The sequence below is a fragment of the Solanum verrucosum genome, unplaced genomic scaffold (assembly GCF_900185275.1).
Source record: "Solanum verrucosum unplaced genomic scaffold, falcon-dt-bn FXZP01000022.1, whole genome shotgun sequence".
NCBI classification, from domain to species: Eukaryota; Viridiplantae; Streptophyta; class Magnoliopsida; order Solanales; family Solanaceae; genus Solanum; species Solanum verrucosum.
The window spans coordinates 946,363-967,015 of record NW_026020086.1 but is presented as its reverse complement, the minus strand read 5'-3'; the positions used below and the strand labels follow the sequence as shown (position 1 = coordinate 967,015).

Here is a 20,653-nt window from a genome sequence, read left to right as displayed (position 1 = left end):
AAGGAAGAGCTCTCCAAATCAAGCACAAAATCGATGTTGATCCAACAATCGAAAAAGATATATATCCATCAAGCGAGATAGAGATCATCCATGAATCTTCGAAATAAATATGTCCACTAAAATTTAAATAAATCTAAAGAAATTGTCCAATATTTTTTAAAAAATAAATTCAATGTAATTGGAGATAGGTTGGTAGATGATTTGGAGGTGTATTATTATACAAGTATCAAACTCTACATATATAGTAGTTCATTTGTAGGTAAGTATTTATCTATAAAATTAATTTGGTATATATATAGTTTGCAATTAAAAAACTTATATACTAATATATGTATAAAATAGAAGTACCTCCCTAGACAATGAACCAAACCTCACAGACACACCTTAACTAAACTAAGGTCCTATTACCCCCTGAACTCCTTTTTTTGTAATTTTGTACACCTTGTTGGCTTACGTGACATCCAAATATCTCTCGCGCGCCTCAACTGCGTGGAGTCACGGGGTGTGCCACATAAGCCAAAAAGTGCACAATATTATATATAAAATGAGTTTAGGGGGGTAATATGACATTAGTTTAGTTAAGGTGTGTCTCTGAGATTTCGGTCATAGTCTAGGGAAGTACTTGTGCCTTCTCCCTAAAATATGAGGAAATCTATGCATTATCTTATACGAAATAAAAAATGAAATAACTATATCCTATTATAATTAATTTCTACATGATTAATATCAGCATAATTTTAACCAGTTGCGATACAAAATATACTCTATACCTTGGATCAAATTAGCCAAGAAAACAAGAAGTGGTGTTTTTTTTAGACAAATAAACATAAAATGTAAAGAAGCAAACACAAAGTAGTCAAAATGAGAGAATTTGAAATCATTAATTGTTCACTAAAACATGGTGTCTGTATAAATGGTGGCACAGCCTACATTTTCACTAGTATTTGTTGGTGTTTAAACCCTACAAAAACAAATTTAATGTCTTTTCCCTTGCTTTTCAAGTTCTCACTTTTTACATTCTTTTTTTTTCTTTCTTGTTCCCTCTTTTTATTCATATATCCAGTATGTAATTTAATTATTTAAAATTAGGAAAGAAAATTACCCTCCTTCACCCTGACCCCCTACAAGGTCATAGAAAAAAGATACTTTTACTTTGATTTTCTTAAAAAGTATTTTTGCCTATAAGAAGTTTAAACTATTTATAATTTCATTTAAGTATTTTTGCTATAAGAAATTTCACCTATTTATAATTTTATATATGTAGTTTCAAATGACTAACTCCACGAGGTAGTAGTAAGGTTTGCGTACACTTTACCCTCTTTGAATTTCTCTTAGTGCATTTCACTGAATATAGCGTTGTTATTGTTATTACGTAGTTTCAAATATGTTAATTTTTATCTGTATATAATATAATAGAAGATTGATGTCACAATGGGCACATAACAGTTCATTTGTGGATGCGCAAGTAGAGTAAATCTTATTTGAAAATGAGATTCGATTCTTTTTTCTTTATTCCTTTCGTTATGTTTTGTCATTTAGGGAAAATCTTAATTGTTACGTCCAATCATAAGCTACACGAAATTTATTCTTTTTTTACGGGGATTTACTCATCACATAGAATGGATAGGAGAAATGTCTTTGAAGCTTACTTACCTAGCTCTAGAAGGACATGACTAAAGAATTATCACCATATTTGATTAGATTCATTTAAACTCAATATTTTTATGTGTATAAGCTTATAAGACAGATTCAATATACAAAACATCTTTAAAATTAAACTAATAAAATTTAAATTTTGAATCCAGCTCTTTAAATTTTAGCATTAATTATTTTTAGACTGTGAAATTATATTTACTCATATATATCAATATCAATTGTGTCATCTATATCAAACTTTTACAATATTAGATCATTTTAGACGCACAATAAAAACCAATAAACTCACAAAAAAAACAGTAATTTTATACTTTTCCACGTAAAATAAAAAAATCTTAAATTAAAATCTATCAATAATTGAGGGATCAAAAATACTACTCCCTTCCATCCAATTTACGTAGCACCTTTCAAATTTTTGAGACTCAAGTAAGTATATATTTGACCGTAATTTCCCATATATCTTTTACATATTTTGAATTCTCAATCATTGTGATTTATAATACTTTCTACGTAGTTTTCAATTACATAAATTTTATTTCAAAAAAATTGAAGACCCCATATCCGAATTCACACTCAAAATTAAACTATTCGACTCTCGAAATTCATGGCACATAAATTGAAACCAACGGAGTATTAATCTTTTTTTTCCGGCCTACTTAACACTTTGTTGGAATGGTTGTTATGTATTGTTTTATAATGTATTATATTGTATTATTCTAATGAATACAATGTTTGAATAGATTGTATCGTTCTCCATTGTTACATAATGTCACATATCCATAATTTGAATGATAAACCTACAAGAAAAGTAGGGTACGAGGTAGAGCTACTATGAAAAGATCCTAGGGTAAAAGATAAAATAGAATAATTAAATAATAAGTAAAGATGAAATGAGAAAGAAATATCAAGGTAACGACGCGATCACACCAAATCAGTCATTACATGGATCTTTTTGTCGCTACCTAGCAATGGACTTTAAACTATGATACAATATAATTTAAATAACAATCAAAATAAACACTATATTTAAACTAACAATACAATATAATACAATACAATGGTTACCAAGTTAGTCTAATCTAGCAAATTTGTTGGTACATTTTGACTATATGTACAATAATAGAGTCAAAAGGGGGACCTTAATTGTAATGCTAATCTCCTACACCTAGTAGGGGACCTGTCTACTATAATAGGGAATTAAAGAGTCTTAATTATTAATATATTTATCATAACTTTTGACCTCATTGAAAATTACTTGTAACACAATGTCCACTCAATCTTTTTATAAAGATAATTAAGTGGTGTACACATTTTTCTTTTCCTATATGAATATGAATTTTCAACATCATACCAACCATTTGTGACTAGATTCAATGAAATTGTTTTATTCAAAATTATACCATTATGATAAGGTACAAATATATTAGGACCATTTGAGACTAATTAGTCTTTGATATTGTTCAAAAAATACAAATTTTAGGTGGTCCTTTAATTTTTAATTCATGAATATAAACAATTACAGGGAATACATGACGAATGTACTGTAGCTTTCGCGGGTTCGATAGAAATGAATATATAAACGGAATATAAATGTATGTATGTATAAAAAATTATTTAGTAGACGATAACTCTTAGAAATAATAGCACTTTTGATCCCTAGATGATTGTTAAATTGTGACTTTAGTCCTTGAAATATTTAGCAAAATACATTTAATCTTCAATTTATTAAAATGTATGCTTTCGTCCCTTATGAAGAAAATATGTTTCGATTGATATATTTTTATAGAACTATATTACTAACAAATATGGAGTAATAATACAAACTTAACATAGCATATATATAATTAAGTGGTGAATTAATTAAAAACCGTGTTAAATTGTAAATATTCGCAAAGCATATAGGTGAAAATGCACATTTTAAATAATTAAAAGGTCAAATTTACTCAGAGGTGGAGGCGGAATTTTGAAGTTTATGGACAATTTTTTTAAGTTATTAAGTTCTAAATTAATAATTTTATGTATTTGATGAATTTCTTACTAGTTAGTGTTTTTACCAAAATTACTGAATTCATATGAACCCTAATCAACACATTTACTCTGCCCCCTGGCTGCCTCTGCTTAGAGCCCGTTTGAATTGGCTTAAAAAGAATAGTTTTTAAGTCAAGTCAAATGATTTTAAGTCAAAAAATAAAAAGTAGGAGGAGACCTACTTTTGGTTTTTTGACTTATTTTAAGTCATTTTAAACTTATTTTAAATCATTTTGACCTTGTCAAACACTTTAAATCTTATTTAACCTATATCTTTTGTATATTTGCCAAACATTTTCAAAAATAAAAAACTGACTTAAAAGTAGGTTTAACCAACTTTTAAGTCAATCCAAACACCCTCTTAGTTGATATCACAAAAATATATTTAAATCATAATTTGTTACTCCTAAATTGAAGGACCAAAATTGCTTTAACCCTAACTTTTTAATTCAAAATTTTCAAATATACAATGAATTTAATGCTAAAATCGTAAATAAATAAATAAATTTTTTAGTTTAATTTTTGGATCGACCCTATTGAGAATTTACACGTGTCATCAAGTCAAATTGATAGATTAAGACTAATCATAATAGACAACTAATTATTTGTTGGAATATGAGTGACAAGTTAATACTGATCGTGTAGGTTTTTGAAACAATCACATGCAATGCACGTGACCTTTGTTTCTTCCTAATATAAATTTGAAAATAATATAACACAAGATATTTTGAATTTATTTAATTAGAAGGGGACAATATTGTCGAGTTCATTTCTTGCAACATTAGTAATGTCATCTATCTTGTGTTGTAAGTGATGCAGCCATTACATAATATATATTTTATTTTATTTATGGGACCAAAACATAAACTTAACAAGAATATAATTTCTCTAGCCCATATTGGGAACATATGTCTCCTCATTTTATTTTTGAAAATATATTTTTGAATTTTGGGTCGATCGGAAAAATATTTCTACCTTAATAAAGTAGGGCAAGGTTAATAATATACACGCCATTTTTTCCAGATCTCGCTTGTGAGATCATTGTAGATTATTGTTGTATAGTATAGTTTAGATTTCAAGAGTTAAATTTTTTTCATTTATAACCGTGAATTCGGACATGAAGACTTTTAAAAAATTTAAAATAAAATTTACATAAATATAAAAGTATTATAAGTCACAATAACTAATAATTTAAAATATTTATAAGGCATATAAAAGGTAAATAAAAATTACTATAACCCCTCTCCGTCGATATGAGTTTGCTTACACTGCCTATTTTCTATATTCGAATAAAGAAGAAGGATTCCAAATGACAATAGGCTGATAGTCAAGATAAAACTTGTTAATTCATAATAATTTTTCATAATGAATTACTATTGTTATTTAATTTATAAAGATATTTAAAATAATACGATAGAAAAAACTCATTTGATTTTTAAAAAAATCGCGATCAAATATATGAAATTATCCTTATGGGACCAAAAATAAGCAAAACAAGAATTTTCCTTTGTCCATATTGGGAACATATGTCTCCTAATTGTTTTATTATTCTTATTCTTATGTTTATTCTAATCTACTTTTTCGTATTTTTGTTACGACATGAAGACACATCCTTGTTTCTTCTATGGTCCTTACTTCAAATAAAATAATCAATTAATAATGAATCATACATTGTTTTATTAATCCAAGGTTATATTAATTAGCTTAATGCATGCATGTAAACATAATTAAACACGATTTTTTTATTCTTTAATTATTGTTCATCTCGTTTATTTTTTCGAGTGTCTTAGGTTTTTGTTGTTTTGGATAAAATCGTTTAGATTAACAAGAAATGGATTATCATAGGAGGGGGTATTTAGTAATTAATGGGAATCTTTCTTCAACGTGCGAATCCTACGATAACAATATATTCAATATAATTTCAGAAAAAAAATTCTTTTATTTTCTGTATTTATTTAGGACTCCATTATTTAAATTAAATGGGGACGACCTTTAAATATTTTAGCTCTTAATTCATTATATTATTAAAATTATAAATGTAAATCTAATATTTATATTGATAATTCTTGTCAAAAAATATTAGATTCAGATATGATCATAAATAAGAAGACGATAATAAAAAATTAATAGATAATTGATTGTTGACTTACATTATACGAGAGATGTTGGGGCTTACTAAACTTCCCTCTTATCTTCTATTTATTGTGTATTACTTTTACTAATCGCTTATTATTTAATGTGTATTATTCCTTCTGTCTCAATTTATATGACTTATTTTTTTAGTCAGTTTCAAAGTGTGACATATTTATATATTTAGTAACAATTATACTTTAGAATATTTATTTTATCCTTACTGAAATAATTTATAACCACACAAATACATATGACTTATTTTAGACCACAAGTTACAAAAAAAAATTCTTCCTTTCTGAACTTCATATCAAGTCAAACTAATTCATATAAATACTTCCTTCTCCACTTTTAATTATCATGCCGCACTTTTCGAAAGTCAGTTTGACTAATTTTATAAATATATTAGATTACATTAATTCGATATGTTTAACAAAAAAATTAGATATCCAAACAATACAAAAAGTACTATAAATTGCAATTTTTTGCATATCAATATGATAAAAAAAATATATTGTAAAATATTAATCAAAGTACATATCATTTGACTCTAAAAAAAATCATGACAGTTAAAAATGAAGGAAGATAGTATTTATTATTATATTTCTTATATCATTATCAATTTTTTCTTATAATTTTAATTTATTTATTTTTAATTGCAAAGTTCAAAGACATGCAAAATGCAGTGAATGCAGTACAACAAACACAAGTTCAAACTTCAAAGCATGTCCAGACGGAGGAATACAAATTTACATGAAATGGGAACTTTAATGGACCCCACTTTTCTTTTGGCTTTTTCTTGAGCCTTTGAGAGTGTGTGTCTATATTTTATTACTCCATCGGTCTTAATTTATAATCACTTTGTTCTATTTATATGTCGTTTTTGTTAAAAATAGATAGTTCTTAATATTTTCTTCATTTTATATTAATTAAATTTTTGAGGTGTTTCACACTCTTTAAGAAAAGTAGATTAAGACATAAATTGAACATAATTTTTCATTTTTACCCTTAATAATTATTGTCAAATTTATTGAAGTCATCACATTGAAAATCCAAATGAAGGGTAAAATTGGAAAAACACTCTAAAAATAGTCTTGAAAACTGAACAATTAAGTTAATTTAAAAAATGGAAAATGCCTCAAAAATTCAATTAATATGGAATGAAGGGAGTACTATTTATATCCATTTTAATTGTCATGATTTTCTTTTTTAAAGTCAAACGATAATATTTTACAATGTATTTTATCATATTAATATATAAACAAATTTGCAATTTATAGTACTTTTCGTATAGTTTTTGAATATTTAAATTTTTTGTTTAAAATATCGAATTATTGTAATCTGATATAACTTTGAAAATTAGTCAAATTGACTTTCGAATAGTGCAACGTGACAATTAAAAGTGGACTGAAGGAGTATTTGCCATTTCACAAAATCAATGCATAAATGACAATATTCTTCCTATTTTACTCTTGTGAGTATTGATCAACATAGAAAAACTAAGTAAATAATTCATGTTCATAGGTCAAATTAATTAATCAAAATAAATTAATTCATGTTCATTGATTGAAAACATGACTTCAAGAAAATATTAAATAAGGATAGAATAGTATACTTACTTAGTTTCTTAATGCACGTAAAATCTAAAATAGTGACATATATATAGAAACTGAGGGAATACAATATATTCTTTTAGTCCTTTTTAAAAATAAAAAAAAAATCAATAATATTATTAATATTTTTAAATCTTATTTATTTGATGAAAATTTATAAAAGTGTAATGTTTAATTAAAATTTCATTTATCTTAAAAATAGTTTATAAAAAATCATAATTTAATTTTGAATGTAACAACTTTACGAATCTCTAACTTTAAGTTTTAAATTTTGAATTCTGACTCTGATATTTAAGGTATGAACTCAATTGAATCTAATAATTTTAATTTACATTTAAAAAAAACTATTTAATATTTGCATATTATTCATTTAAAAAATTTAATAATTTAAATAATTCATAAATCTAAATTCATAAATTTCAAAATTTTAATTTAGCTTCAAATATGTATCACCCAAACATAATTTTTTTTACTGTAAATTTTTGCTAAGGAAGAAAGAAACACTACACATTTTTTTGCCTAGAATAAGTGGCTCAGAAATCTAGGGTTTTGGCTGGTATTGGAGTTTAGTCTACTTGCTTTCACGCACCTCACAATGTGTGTAGTTTCACACTCTCCACAACTCTATATTTAAAATAATTTATCGAATAGTTTAGGTATGAAACGCAGGGGGGCCTAAAGCGAAATTTTTATTAGAGGCCCAAAATCTTAACAAGCCTTCAAAATCTAAACAAACCTCATATTTATTTATTTAAAATTGACTTTTCTTACAATTTTTAGATGCATATTATTTACTTAATGTTTTTTTTATCAATGATTTCTTCAAATATTTATTTTTCAATTATTAATTTAACGTAAAGATTTCATCAATTTAACGTTGAAAAACAGTTTTCACTAATATAATCATTATATGAATTGTTAACACAATTCTATAAGTAATAAGCAACAAATTCAATATAAAAATAAGAGTTAGAACCATAGAATCTAATTCAAAAAGTTGATAACTTGGTTCCCACCTTAATATGCTTGTTGTATAAAGAATAAATTAATGTGAATGTTAACATAGAAAATGTAAGAAGGTAAACAATATTTTCTTGATTTCTTCTATTTGAATGAGATTAAAGAGAATAAAATAATATATATATATATATATATATATATTTTATTTTTAATTTTTTTTAATTTTTTTTATTTTTTATTTTTATCATAAATAATTATTTTTTCCTATAAAAAATCTACATATAATTTATTATTGATAAAAATTTGAGGCCCCCAAAAATTAGGAACCTAAGGCATATGTCTTTTTTTTACACTATAAAGCCGCCCTTGATGAAACACATACTCTCAATATAGTTTAGGTATGAAACTTAAAAAAATAAGATAGTTTAGGTATGTTTTTTACACTTATCTCTAATAAATTTAACATAATATATAGAACATATTCAAATTTTGAGTATACATATATTTCAACTCATTTTTATTGTGTCGATTGAACACATCAATTGATTACAAAACACTTATTTAGACACCTTCAAATTTATGTATTACGTCAGATTTAGGTGTCCAAGGACCACAAATTACAACGAAAATGAGTTGTGATATTAGTTGTTAGTTAAGATCAAGTTGAAGTATTTAGATGTACACTTTCAAATTTGGAATGCTTCCTTACCAGCTAAGACCAAAATCGAGTTTTGGACTTCAATTTTTTTTATCTCTTTTGTGATAATTGTGGTATCGGGCTAGTTGTATACATCTCAACTAGTTTTATGAAGCAATTGATGTCTGATAGCTTTGTAAATGTAGATGAAAAGAATTACTTAATATTTTAATCTGAAATCTCATGATTCTCAATTCATTTTATTAATTTCTCAAAAGAAAAGGTAAAGATATGTTATAATAAACAACATGGGTTGTGGTGCACTGGTGAAAGTGTTTCACCCTTTAATCAGATGTCTCGGGTTCGAGCCTTGGATATGGAGAAAATCTTGTTGGGAGTGCCACCCCGAATGGACCCTGTAGTGCGCGATCCAAATTTAATCGGAGCTCCAATATGAACTTCGAACACCAGATGAAAAAAAAAAGATATTTTATAATACAAGCAAACTTTAATCCTAAGGCAATTTATTTCCTAAAAAAGTGAATACATCAAGTTGTGCATGCTCAAGTTAGAACCATAAAAAGAAATAGGGAGGACAAGTTTGAACAATTTCTGACTGAATGAAATGCTGCCTCAGACAAAAAATAAAGATAGCATTCAAACAGGGAAGAATTTAAGTCTATCCACTGACAATTTTAAAAAAATATTTACTCAATCAAATTACTTGGAACAGTTTGGATAAAATATATTTAGAAAATTTTTGGAGAGAATTTAGGAATTAGTGTTTGGGCATAGAATTTGTATATTTTGTAAACGTTCCAAGTTCTAATTTTTTTTAAGAATTTAGGCCAAATTTTAGTATTTGGAAATATTTTTAAAAAATCAAAATTATCCTAATTTTTATAAAAAAAAACACCCATTATTTATTGTTTCGGACTAAATTTCATTCCTAGTTTGTTGTACAAAATTTATACTGTTATATAATATTTTATACAATTTTTATCTGGATTTGTTCTCTGAAGCCACTTCCAATTATAAGTAGTAATAGTAGTTTTTCATATATAAATCAATGATATTTTCCTTTTGTTTTCTTCGTCTTTTTTCAAATTCAATTTAATTATTTTTGTTGTCATGACTTTTCACATAACACTTTTATTATAAAATGATAATACAAAATTATGGATATTTTAAATAATTTTTAGAATTTATGGTATAAATTTGCATTGAGTCCGAATAATTTGAATACGCACGAGGTAAGGTCCTATTCGAGGAATAATGCTTCTCATTGAGTTTTTTTTTTTTTTTTTTTAATTTTATATATTCAAAACACAAATGCAAAATCTTTAATTTAAAAAAGAGCAATTTCATTCACTGCATCATATTCTTTCGTGGTTAATTAACAGTTTGAGCGTGTATACGATTAAAACTCAAATCCAAAATAGGAAAACATGCAATAACTTTCTTTGGGTAAAAATACTACTCCAGATGTCTCAATTTATGTAGCATTTTTCTTTTTTCGAGAGTCAAACAGTTTAAGTTTGACTGCAAATTTGTGCATGAAATTTTTAATTTTTTTTAAAATGAAATTTATATATTTGTAAATTACGTAAAAAGTATTATAAGTTAAAATAATTGATAATTCAAAATGTTTAAAGATCTATAAAAACTTACGATCAAGATAGATTTACTTAAATCTCAAAATTCGAAAGTGTCACATAAAACGGAAAGAGTAAAATGTTTTTCATATAAAGTGGGGTTAGAGAAAATGCATGCACGCGCATTGAATGCGTGTTGTACAATTTATAAAACACAACATTAAATAATAAAGAAGTTATTGTCTGCCCAAAAAAGGATTCTTAGTGTCCATTGGGTCGGCTAAAAGTATAGCAATGATAGAGACATACTCTTCCCCCTTATTCACTTCTTTGTCTAAAATTTTCCCCCATCTCTCCATGTCTCCCCACCCCCAAGGGTGGGGTGGGGTGGGGTGAAATAAATATATATACACATACACAAAAATATTATTTGATAACAAAAAGATTTTGTCATTTGTTTGAACTATTATGATGGAGCTTCAATTGGGGCTTGCTCTATGTGGAAATTCAACAAAAGGGTATAATCTTGATGACTTCAATTTGAATAACAATATCAAGAAAGGAAGATCAAGTGAAATTCTTGATGTTCAAGATGAAAATGATGTCAAAGTTCTTCAAACTTTGCCTTTGCTTGTTTGGGACAATGATAATGATGATCAAAACAATGAACATAAAAGGTATATTTCTAACAAAATATCCATTATTTTGAATCAATGATTTGATTCCTAGCTCTCGTTTGGTCATAGACTTTGACGTTGAAACTTAAAAGTTTGAGTTTGTGAAATTGTGTTTGGACATGCATTTTACTCTGAAAAAATTGGATTTTCTAGAGTAAATTAAAAGTGTTTGAGTCAAATTTTGAAAATTTGTAAGTATTTGACGATCAAATTTCATGATTAAACAGATATTTGAAGACTAGTAAAATTTATGTTCAAAACATTAGCTTTTGTTATGAATATTTTTCAATAAACATTGACATTTTTGATTGAACAGAAAAGATGGTGATGAAGATGGGGTAGTGGGGTGGCCACCAATTAATTCATTAAGGAAGAAGCTCTGCCACCAGAGCCGCCGCGGCACGATGAATTATGTCACGGTGGAGAACGGCGGCGTTGGCGGCGGCAGTGGTGGCAGAGGATCAATATATAAGTATGTGAAAGTGAAAATGGAAGGAGTTGGAATTGCAAGAAAAATTGACTTGAGTCTTTTTCATTCTTACAACACACTTACTGACACCTTAATTTCCATGTTTGGAAAAAGTAAGTATAAATTATTTTGCATAATCGAGTTTCGTAAAAGTTTAAAGTATGTCTATCGAAAATAGTTATTTTACCTTATATATTTTGAGGCCTATTCGAAAGAGAATCTAGTACTTTTTAATAGTGAATATCTGAATTGATTATTTGTTGTTTAGGAATTTTTATTTAGGTAGTTTTTATTTTGGGGAATTAGTAAATTGATTTTCTAATTTTTTAAATTTATTACAGGTAAAGAAAATGGTGATGTTTATAAACTTACTTATCAGGATAAAGAAGGTGATTGGCTTCTTGCTGGTGATGTACCATGGAGGTATGTCTAAAAGAATTAATCATTTTTTTATTTTTTATTTCAAGATTTTTTTTTATGAAATTATAATTAATTTGGGAATTTGTGATTTTTTGCAGGACTTTTGTTGGGTCAGTGCAGAGGCTAAAATTGATTAGAGATGAAGATTATTGATTAGTGGAATATATTATTATCCCCTTTATATTTTAATGTCTATTTTATTTTTACCTTTTAATGTCTAGAAAGATGTAATCTCAAATGGAGTTTTGACTATTTTGTGAAGAACTAGTTTATGACATACTCTCTTTTAAGTATAACCAAAAAAAAATAAAATGATATAGTCTATCATAAATATATTAGACATATTTTCCCCAAAAGAAATTTTAGCATTCATTCACTTAGTTTTCTTTTACCCTTTGGTTGTGTTTTAGCGATAATAATATATTCAGTATATTATTATAAGTAAGATTTGAAAAAAGTAGAGTGTATGTGCAAATCTTATCTTTGAATTTGCAAGGTAAATGCTATTTTTGATAAAGTCTCGACTAAAAAATGAACCTATATTGCAGAATAAGTTTGAAAAATTCTGCTTAATTAATTTACTAGTTAATAAATTGATAGTTAAGACAAATTGTTATCAAGGCAAATGGGGTGAGTTTAATTTAACGATATTTCCAAAATAGAGGATTGTCTAAATCATATAAAAAAGATCATCAATTATTTTATCTATTGATGTGAGATTTTTCAACACAAATCAAGTCTATTTATGAAAATTTAAGCACTTAGCATATCTTGTAGAGTTCACAAAACATACCATACTCGAAATCTTTGGAAAAATAAAGTATAAACTAAAAAGGCATAGTCATAAAATTTCTTACATTCTTTTCCAAGTATATATTTGAGGAACATATTTGAAGATTATATGTTAAATAATGATATTTACTAGGAGTGACAAACGAACAGATACAGATAAAAAAAATGAGTTAAACAAAAATTTAAGTAAAAATTAGGCAAATGACATAGTATAAGAAATAAATTACTCCCTTTCCCTACTCTTTCATTAATTACCAAAAATTCATTTTTTTAGTGTTTTTCGGATACATAATATAGCAGTGTGGATACTTAATATAGCAGCGCGGATACTTTAATTAATAACGGGCGGATACTTAAATTATTAAGTTGTTAGCAGCACGGATACTTAATTAACGGGCGGATGCATAATATAGCAGCGCGGATACTTTAATTAATAACGGGCGGATACTTAAATTATTAAGTTGTTAGCAGCACGGATACTTAATTAACGGGCGGATACTTAAACTAATAAAGTATCTGGTTAAGTTGAATTGGGGGAAAATAAGGGATTTTTGTATTTTAATAAAAGAGTAGGGAAATATTGAGAATAGGTAAAGAAGTGTTGTGTATTTAAGTAATTTTTTCCAAAATTTAAACCGCATACTAAACAACCCTTTTTAAGGTAGTGAAACCATAAAAAGGCGATTACAATTAGATCCTTATACTGATGGGCTGGCTATCAATCACTCCAAGCCCATTTTCTTCAGCCCAATGGGCCTTTACATTTTACTTCTAACAGGAAGAAAATTATGCCCAATAACCTTGGAAACCAGGACAAATTTAAATTTTATGATTTCTAAATTTTAGAATATGATTATCAAGTATTAATTATGATATTTTAAATTTAATTTTATACATATTTAAAAAATAAGAATTTGTACAAATATAAAAATTGAATCGAAACTATTAAGATTGACTGAGTTAGTAAAATCGACCTTTTAGCTCCACCCTATTAGGAGAAAATAGAAAATATTAACAAGATTTTTGGATGTGAAATCATAGAATAACTAAATAAAAAGTGGCTGCTAATTATTGGTCAAAATATGTTAAATTAATCAACCGACTCTTTTGGGAAGAAGACGCGCACAAAACCCTCAATATTATGCTTGATCCCAATTAATCATATTTAATTGACTAGTCAACCAAATTATGAAGTGAACTTTATCTTTTAGGATAATAATTTTAGTTATCGATAAATTTTAATTTTAATTCTTATGATATATTCAACATATTCAATTTTAATTAATTAAAATAAGTGTTTTGCTCCTTATAATTGAGAAATATATTGCATTTTAATTACTTTAAAAGTTATATTGCCTTAAAAAAGAATATCAATACAAGTTTAATATAACACCCACATAATTGAATAATGAAAGAGTTAAGAAATAAGATAAATCAGTGAAATTTACAAATGAATTGATCAAAGTAATTGAGGAATTAGGAAAAAGAAAAAAAAAAGGTGAAAATTTGGGATATTCATATATTTAGGTGGGCCGAGCCATCGATGAGATATCACTCTGAAAAAATTAGACTTTTAATCTTGTATCAAGACCTACATGCTAAGGGACAGTGTCAGGGTAGACAATTTCTATGGAGCATAGGGTTTTCAAAAGATAATAAAGGCGCGCAAAAATTTAGCCAAGCGATGATTTAACCTTGTATTAAGATTTACAGGTTAAAAGATAATCTCAGATAAACAATTTGTATCAGGAAAATTTAACGCTCGAAGGTAAAAAAAAAAGAGCTTAACTACAAGCCCATCCGATAAGTAGAAGCTAAAGTCGACCTTAATAATCTGATGATGACGAGTTAAAGGGCATAGATTATAAGATTCAAAATTGATGTTAACTTTAATCTTTGATTTTTATTTTTTTACACCAAGTTGACTTAAACAAAAATCTCATCATTAGTTACTTTTCATGTAGGTGACGTGGCAACAGCTTATTGGTAGAAACATTCAACTCTCAAATAATATTAATATTAAAATTTAAAACCCACTAGAAAACAAGATATTCCAGTATGTACTGACTACTGACTATTCTACGTTCTTGAGGGGCAAAATTGTCCTTTCACATTAATATCCATATGTCTGAAAGACGAACCATGTGGAGCACCGAACTACTGCACGTGCTGACGATGAAGAAAGGGTAGGATTCAGTACGAGCAAGCCCAGGTAATAAACTAGAATTTCCAATGATACATTGACACGTGTCATTTGTTTAAATAATTCTTATTTTACTTTTTCGTATTAATTACTCCCTCCGTCTACAATTGTTTGGCAGGTATACTAAAAATAGATGTCCAAGATTAATTGTCAATTCTTGCTATTGTAGAGTTATATTAGTCAAATTACACCTTGTATTAAATTTTTCTTGATGGATGTGCATGACCTTACCCTGACAAACAATTGTGGACGGAGGGAGTATATACTTAGATATTAATCCATATAAATATTGTAGTTATATACTCATATTAATCGTTTTTCAAGGGACATGTAAAATTTAAAGTAAATAAGATAAAATAAATCGAACGGGTAGTTAATATAAATTCACAACCCCACCCCACCCATATTCTTGAGCTTTTTTTTTAGTGATCTTTTCTTTGAACTCTAACAACCACAAAACAAGCAAACCAACCAACATTAATTAAATGTCATTTTCATACTTTAAGATCCACTAATCATTTGTATTATAATTGGAAATCTAGCAACAAAATACAGGTATTATACAATATAGTATATACTAGTATAAAAAAACTTTAAGCCATTTTGATTGGTGTAGAGTATAGACCTTATCATGGTAATTCATGTACAGAATCCCCACTCTTTTCTGCCATTTTCAAAGCCTGTTTAACCAGTCCTTCTTTCTCTTCTCCTCTGTTTGTCACATGCCATTAATGCCCTTAAAGCTTCTTCATTTTTCTTCATAATTTGCAAAATATACAAATATTTTTGCATAATATTAAATACCCATCTCATATTTCTTTGTAAAAATTTATATGGTAGCCATTGACATATATAGGGATATTCATATTGACAATTTATTCTATAACTTGGTTTTGAAATCTGGTTATTTCAGTCTCTCCAGCTCAAATTAAAGGTGGGTTTTTTTTAAAAAAAAAAAAATAAAAAAATCATTTCTTGTTCATATTTAGCTTCTTTGTTTGTTGTTTTGTTCATTTTTTGAATCTTGAAATCTGAGATGTGTAATTTGTTTGTGTTGGGGTTTTGTTTGGTTTCATTTATTATTAGTTTGTGTTGAATGGATTTTAGTTTACAAAATTGTAACTTTTTTGGTAAGATTTGTTTGTTACCCTTTTCTTGTTATGGAAATATTTTAAGTCAGAGAGGTGAATGGAATTTAATGATGTGAATAATTTTGTCAAAATATAGAATCATATTTGCACTTATTAAAGACAACCTAGTAGTATATTCTGCTGTCTATTGACTTTTTTTCTGGGGAAATAAATGGCTACATATTCATGAATAGTTCTCCACTTATTAAACACAAATGGTATAATTCAGCCGAGGGTCTTTAGGAAATAGACTCTCTATCTCCACGAGGGAGTGGTAAGATCGGTGTACATACCACCCTTCCTTAGATGTTACCTATGGAATTACACTTAATATGTTGTTGAAACACATGTGGTTTATCCTGCTTTGTATTGATTTCTGAAAAATTAATGTATTTTCAATATTCATGATCTTCTTTTACGACATTCAGGATGTAGAGTAGGTTTATCGATTTCTGAGCTGAGTATCTATAAGAAACAACCTATCTACATGTGTAATTACACTGAATATGTTGTTGTTGTTGAGGATGTAGAGTAGAATCTAGCAGAAACATCCTTATGACCATGTTTCATGTTAGAATGTTCTGTCTTTTCGCCTCATCTTGTAATCAGTTTGTTAGTGTTAAAAGAGGATGTTTTTTTTTTTATCAAACCAGTTTGGTTAAAGAAATTGATTCAGAATATTGTTTTGCTTTGTCACTCATTGCAGGGGAAGCATTTGGATGGAATTATTTGCTTGGAATTGTATGTCAAAAGTTGGACAAAGATCCTAGTTCCTTAATAGCTTCCTATTAGAAAGCTTTTGCAGGCCTCGTATGAGGCAAACGTTGCTATAGAAGGCGTCGATCGGAGAGGCTTGAAGATGGATCTTAGAAGTTCACTTATTGCTAAATTTTGTCCTGATTCTCACATTGGCTCCTCCAAGCTTAAACTTTGGTACTTGTGGTAAGATGCAAAACTCCATTAAAAAAATATACTTGCTTAGTTTGTCTTGAATGTGTGATATGTCGAAAAAATTTAGGTCCAAGTCCTGGCCAACTTCATGCTACATGCTTAGTGGGAATAAGTTGGAGAATTGAGTGTTTTGAATGAGTTGATCCTAACGGAACCAAGGTAGAAAGGCAAGATTGGGAGATATGTTTGTATTAAGGGTGATAGTGTGAGTGTGTGACTAAGGGGCAGAGTGGTCTCGTATAGATGTCTAAAGGAGCTGTAGTCAAAGGTAGTCGAAAATCTACACTATATCTACATGGTCAATAGTATTTTTTGATGTATATATAGAAGATATTGAACCCCTTGCCTTCTTCGTATGTTTACTTCTTTCTATTTTGAATCCCCTTCGTGAAAATTCTGGTTCGCCACTTGTTGTAGTCATACATAAACATGGAAAATTGAGCTCTCCATATAAACCTCTATTGAATATTATTATTGTAAGTGATTAATAGAGTTGCAACAACTAAGAAGAATTATTGAACACTAATAAACTATCCTAAGTAAACACGAACTGTTGAAAGATAAACGTAAGCTGACTACTGGAGTAGTGAGTAGCGTTCCAATACCGTTTACTTCTTCATGTTCCTGCTGAAATTAGTAATGGTAAAGGGGCGGAGCCAGATGAGGATCAGCAGAAAATTACACTGTTTATACCTAGTTAAAATTATTTTATAGTGAATGTTGAACCCTCTTTTGCTTCTTCGTGTGTTTGCTTTTCATATTTTGAACCTCTTGGTGAAAATCCTGGCTCCACCACTGGTAACAGGGAGACATAAGTATTGCGTGAATATATTCTTGTTGAGATACTGTTTTCTCCCCTGGTTGATTGTATTTTCGTCGATTACAAGTTGTTTCCACAAGTCTCATGTCTTGAAGAATGATTTAGTATATGCTATGTCAAAGATTTTGGTCTTGGGTACTATGTAGTATATTTCTTCCTTCCTTTTGCACTTTGTGGACGAAGTAAAAATAGAGATGGGAGGGATTTGAGAAGTTTGTTTCCCAACAGTGGTGGAGCCAGAATTTTTACTAAAGGGAAATATAAAGATGTAAACACACAAAGAAACTAAAAGGATTCAACATCTTCTATATATACACAAATAATTTTGACCTTATAGATATAGTGTAATTTTTCGACGAATTGTACCCCTGTTTCCTAGCACGAACTATCAGATTAAAACAAACTATACTTTTAGAGATGATTGTCTTTTCGATAAAGCTCAACAGAAACTCTCTTAAGTATCTCCTCTAGTAAGACTTCAATGTATCATCTACGTTTTTTTGTTTTATAGAACTCAATGCATGTGAATCTGTGAGCAATATACATTCATCTGGAGATCTAGTTTTTGTTTCAATAGATTTGCAGGCATAGTACTTTTCTATGTTAATAGATGTCTAGCCGGGCATTTTAGCAATCTTGGCGAGTGAGCGTGCGTTCTATGTAGCATAGCATGCGAGGACAATTTGTCTTTTGAACCTAAAAAAGTGATTAATCTCTATCAATAGACCTGCTAAAGCTACAAACCATAGCGTACTTAGTATTGGTGCCATGGAGAGATATTGTATTTAGATCTCGCACCTTCTCTTGTATTATTTGTTGGAATAGATAATACATATATGATCAGATGCATATGTACTTAATGGCTACTTAGAGTTGGACACGGAATTCCTAATTCAAATCGAAATATACAATGATTCGGGTTTTTCCTAACTCATCTGAAAATGTGCAGACTATATAACTTTGAACCATGAGAAGATGTTAGGCAAACTTATGCCGTGGTCTCGGATGGTCCCAAGACATTCTCGCCTTATCTCCAGACGATCTCATGGAAAAGTGATTTATATCGTGCTCTTGATACTAGTACCAATTTTGCTCTTTGGCATTTACCTCCATTTCCATAAGATCTCCTATTTCTTCCGTCCACTTTGGGACAAACCTCCACCTCCATTTGAGCATTTGCCACATTATTATGCTGAAAATGTTTCTATGGATAATCTTTGTCGCCTACATGGATGGACTCTACGTCCTGAACCACGTCGTGTATTTGATGGGATCATATTCAGCAATGAGCTAGACTTGCTTGAAGTAAGGTGGCGCGAGCTCTATCCCTATGTTACGAAATTTGTCATCTTGGAAGCCAACACTACTTTTACTGGACTTCCAAAGCCATTGTACTTCTCTGATCATCGGGAACGATTTGCATTTGCTGAGGATAAGATTGTACATGGTGTATTTCCTGGCCGGATTGCATCCCCTGAGTTACATGAAGATCCGTTTAAACTAGAAGGACAACAACGCATTGCAATGAACAGGTTACTTCATGCTGCTGGTATCTTTGAAGATGACCTTCTCATTATGTCAGATACCGATGAAATCCCAAGCCACCACACTATTAAACTTCTTCAGTGGTGTGACGGTATGCCTCCCGTGATGCATCTTGAACTTAGACAGTACATGTACTCTTTCGAGTTCCCTGTGGACTATAGTAGCTGGCGCGCCAGTGTTCACATTTACAACAGGTGGACGAAATATAGACATTCCCGCCAAACAGATGTTATACTTTCTGATGCAGGTTGGCATTGCAGCTTTTGCTTCCGGAATCTGCAAGATTTCGTATTCAAAATGACTGGTTACAGTCACGCAGACAGAGTTCGACGTACAAACTTCCTAAAGTATTCTAGGATTCAGAAGCTAATATGTGAGGGAGCTGATCTTTATGACATGTTACCTGAGGAGTATTCTTTTCAAGAATTGATCAAGAAAATGGGATCAATACCTCGATCAGCATCCGCGGTTCATCTTCCCAACACACGTCATTGAAAACGCAGATAAGTTCCGATTCCTTCTCCCAGGAGGTTGTCAGCGATCACCACGATGATACTCACACGTTAACTTATTCGTCTTGCTTCATCTGCTAGTTTTAGACCTTAGTGTTGTTTTTCCACTCAAGTTTGCAGATGTTTTAGCTGTAATAAGTTGAGTTTTTTCCATCTTTGTAATGAGAAAAATAGGTTCTCTTACCTTTTGAGTTTTGCCAATATATGTGATACACATTTTACATCAAAATACTTGTCAAATGAAAAGCATTGTTCTTGGATATATTGTTGTTGTAGCGTTCCAATTTTATCGGATGTCTTCGAAGGAACTTAGTCGATTTCTCTCTAATGTCCAGTGTAATTCTACAAGTGCGGTCTGGAGAGGTTGGTGTGTATGTAGCTTTATCCCCATCTTATAAGGGTAAAGAGGCTATCTTTTATACAACCTCGGCTTAAGTAACCATATAAAAAATCAAGCAAGTAAAGAAAATACAATAGTGAAGAAGAAAACAATATTAGCAAGAACAAATAATATG

General features: G+C 29.0%; 3 protein-coding genes across 3 annotated transcripts in view; all 3 read left to right on the top strand.

Annotated features, from left to right (window-relative positions):
* The first annotated feature begins 11,000 nt into the window (after window positions 1-11,000).
* LOC125824410 (uncharacterized) overlaps window positions 11,001-20,653 on the top strand; it is a 106,208-nt gene continuing 96,555 nt past the window's right edge. Inside the window, exon 1 of the mRNA XM_049503785.1 lies at window positions 11,001-11,011. The gene's annotated coding sequence lies outside the window, so the exon portion shown is untranslated. The remainder of the gene's footprint in view (window positions 11,012-20,653) is intronic.
* Window positions 11,088-12,352, top strand: LOC125824421 (auxin-responsive protein IAA20-like). Its single transcript, XM_049503795.1, has 4 exons — window positions 11,088-11,296; window positions 11,613-11,878; window positions 12,107-12,188; window positions 12,284-12,352. Exons 1-4 carry the CDS (start codon window positions 11,088-11,090, stop codon window positions 12,336-12,338), a joined length of 612 nt encoding a protein of 203 aa, XP_049359752.1. The 3' UTR covers window positions 12,339-12,352.
* Window positions 17,017-20,367, top strand: LOC125824412 (uncharacterized). The gene is given in 3 exon segments (XM_049503786.1): window positions 17,017-17,252; window positions 19,031-20,103; window positions 20,105-20,367. Coding segments are annotated over 2 exon segments (1,122 nt in total). The 5' UTR covers window positions 17,017-17,252; window positions 19,031-19,056; the 3' UTR covers window positions 20,180-20,367.

What these genes read in the sequence shown, in the direction of transcription:
- LOC125824421 (XM_049503795.1), top strand. Translation starts at nt 11,088, where the DNA reads ATGATGGAGCTTCAATTGGGGCTTGCTCTATGTGGAAATTCAACAAAA. An exon ending in AATTTCCATGTTTGGAAAAA is followed by an intron (nt 11,879 to 12,106) that starts GTAAGTATAAAT and finishes AATTTATTACAG; the next exon opens with GTAAAGAAAATGGTGATGTT. An exon ending in GCTGGTGATGTACCATGGAG is followed by an intron (nt 12,189 to 12,283) that starts GTATGTCTAAAA and finishes GATTTTTTGCAG; the next exon opens with GACTTTTGTTGGGTCAGTGC.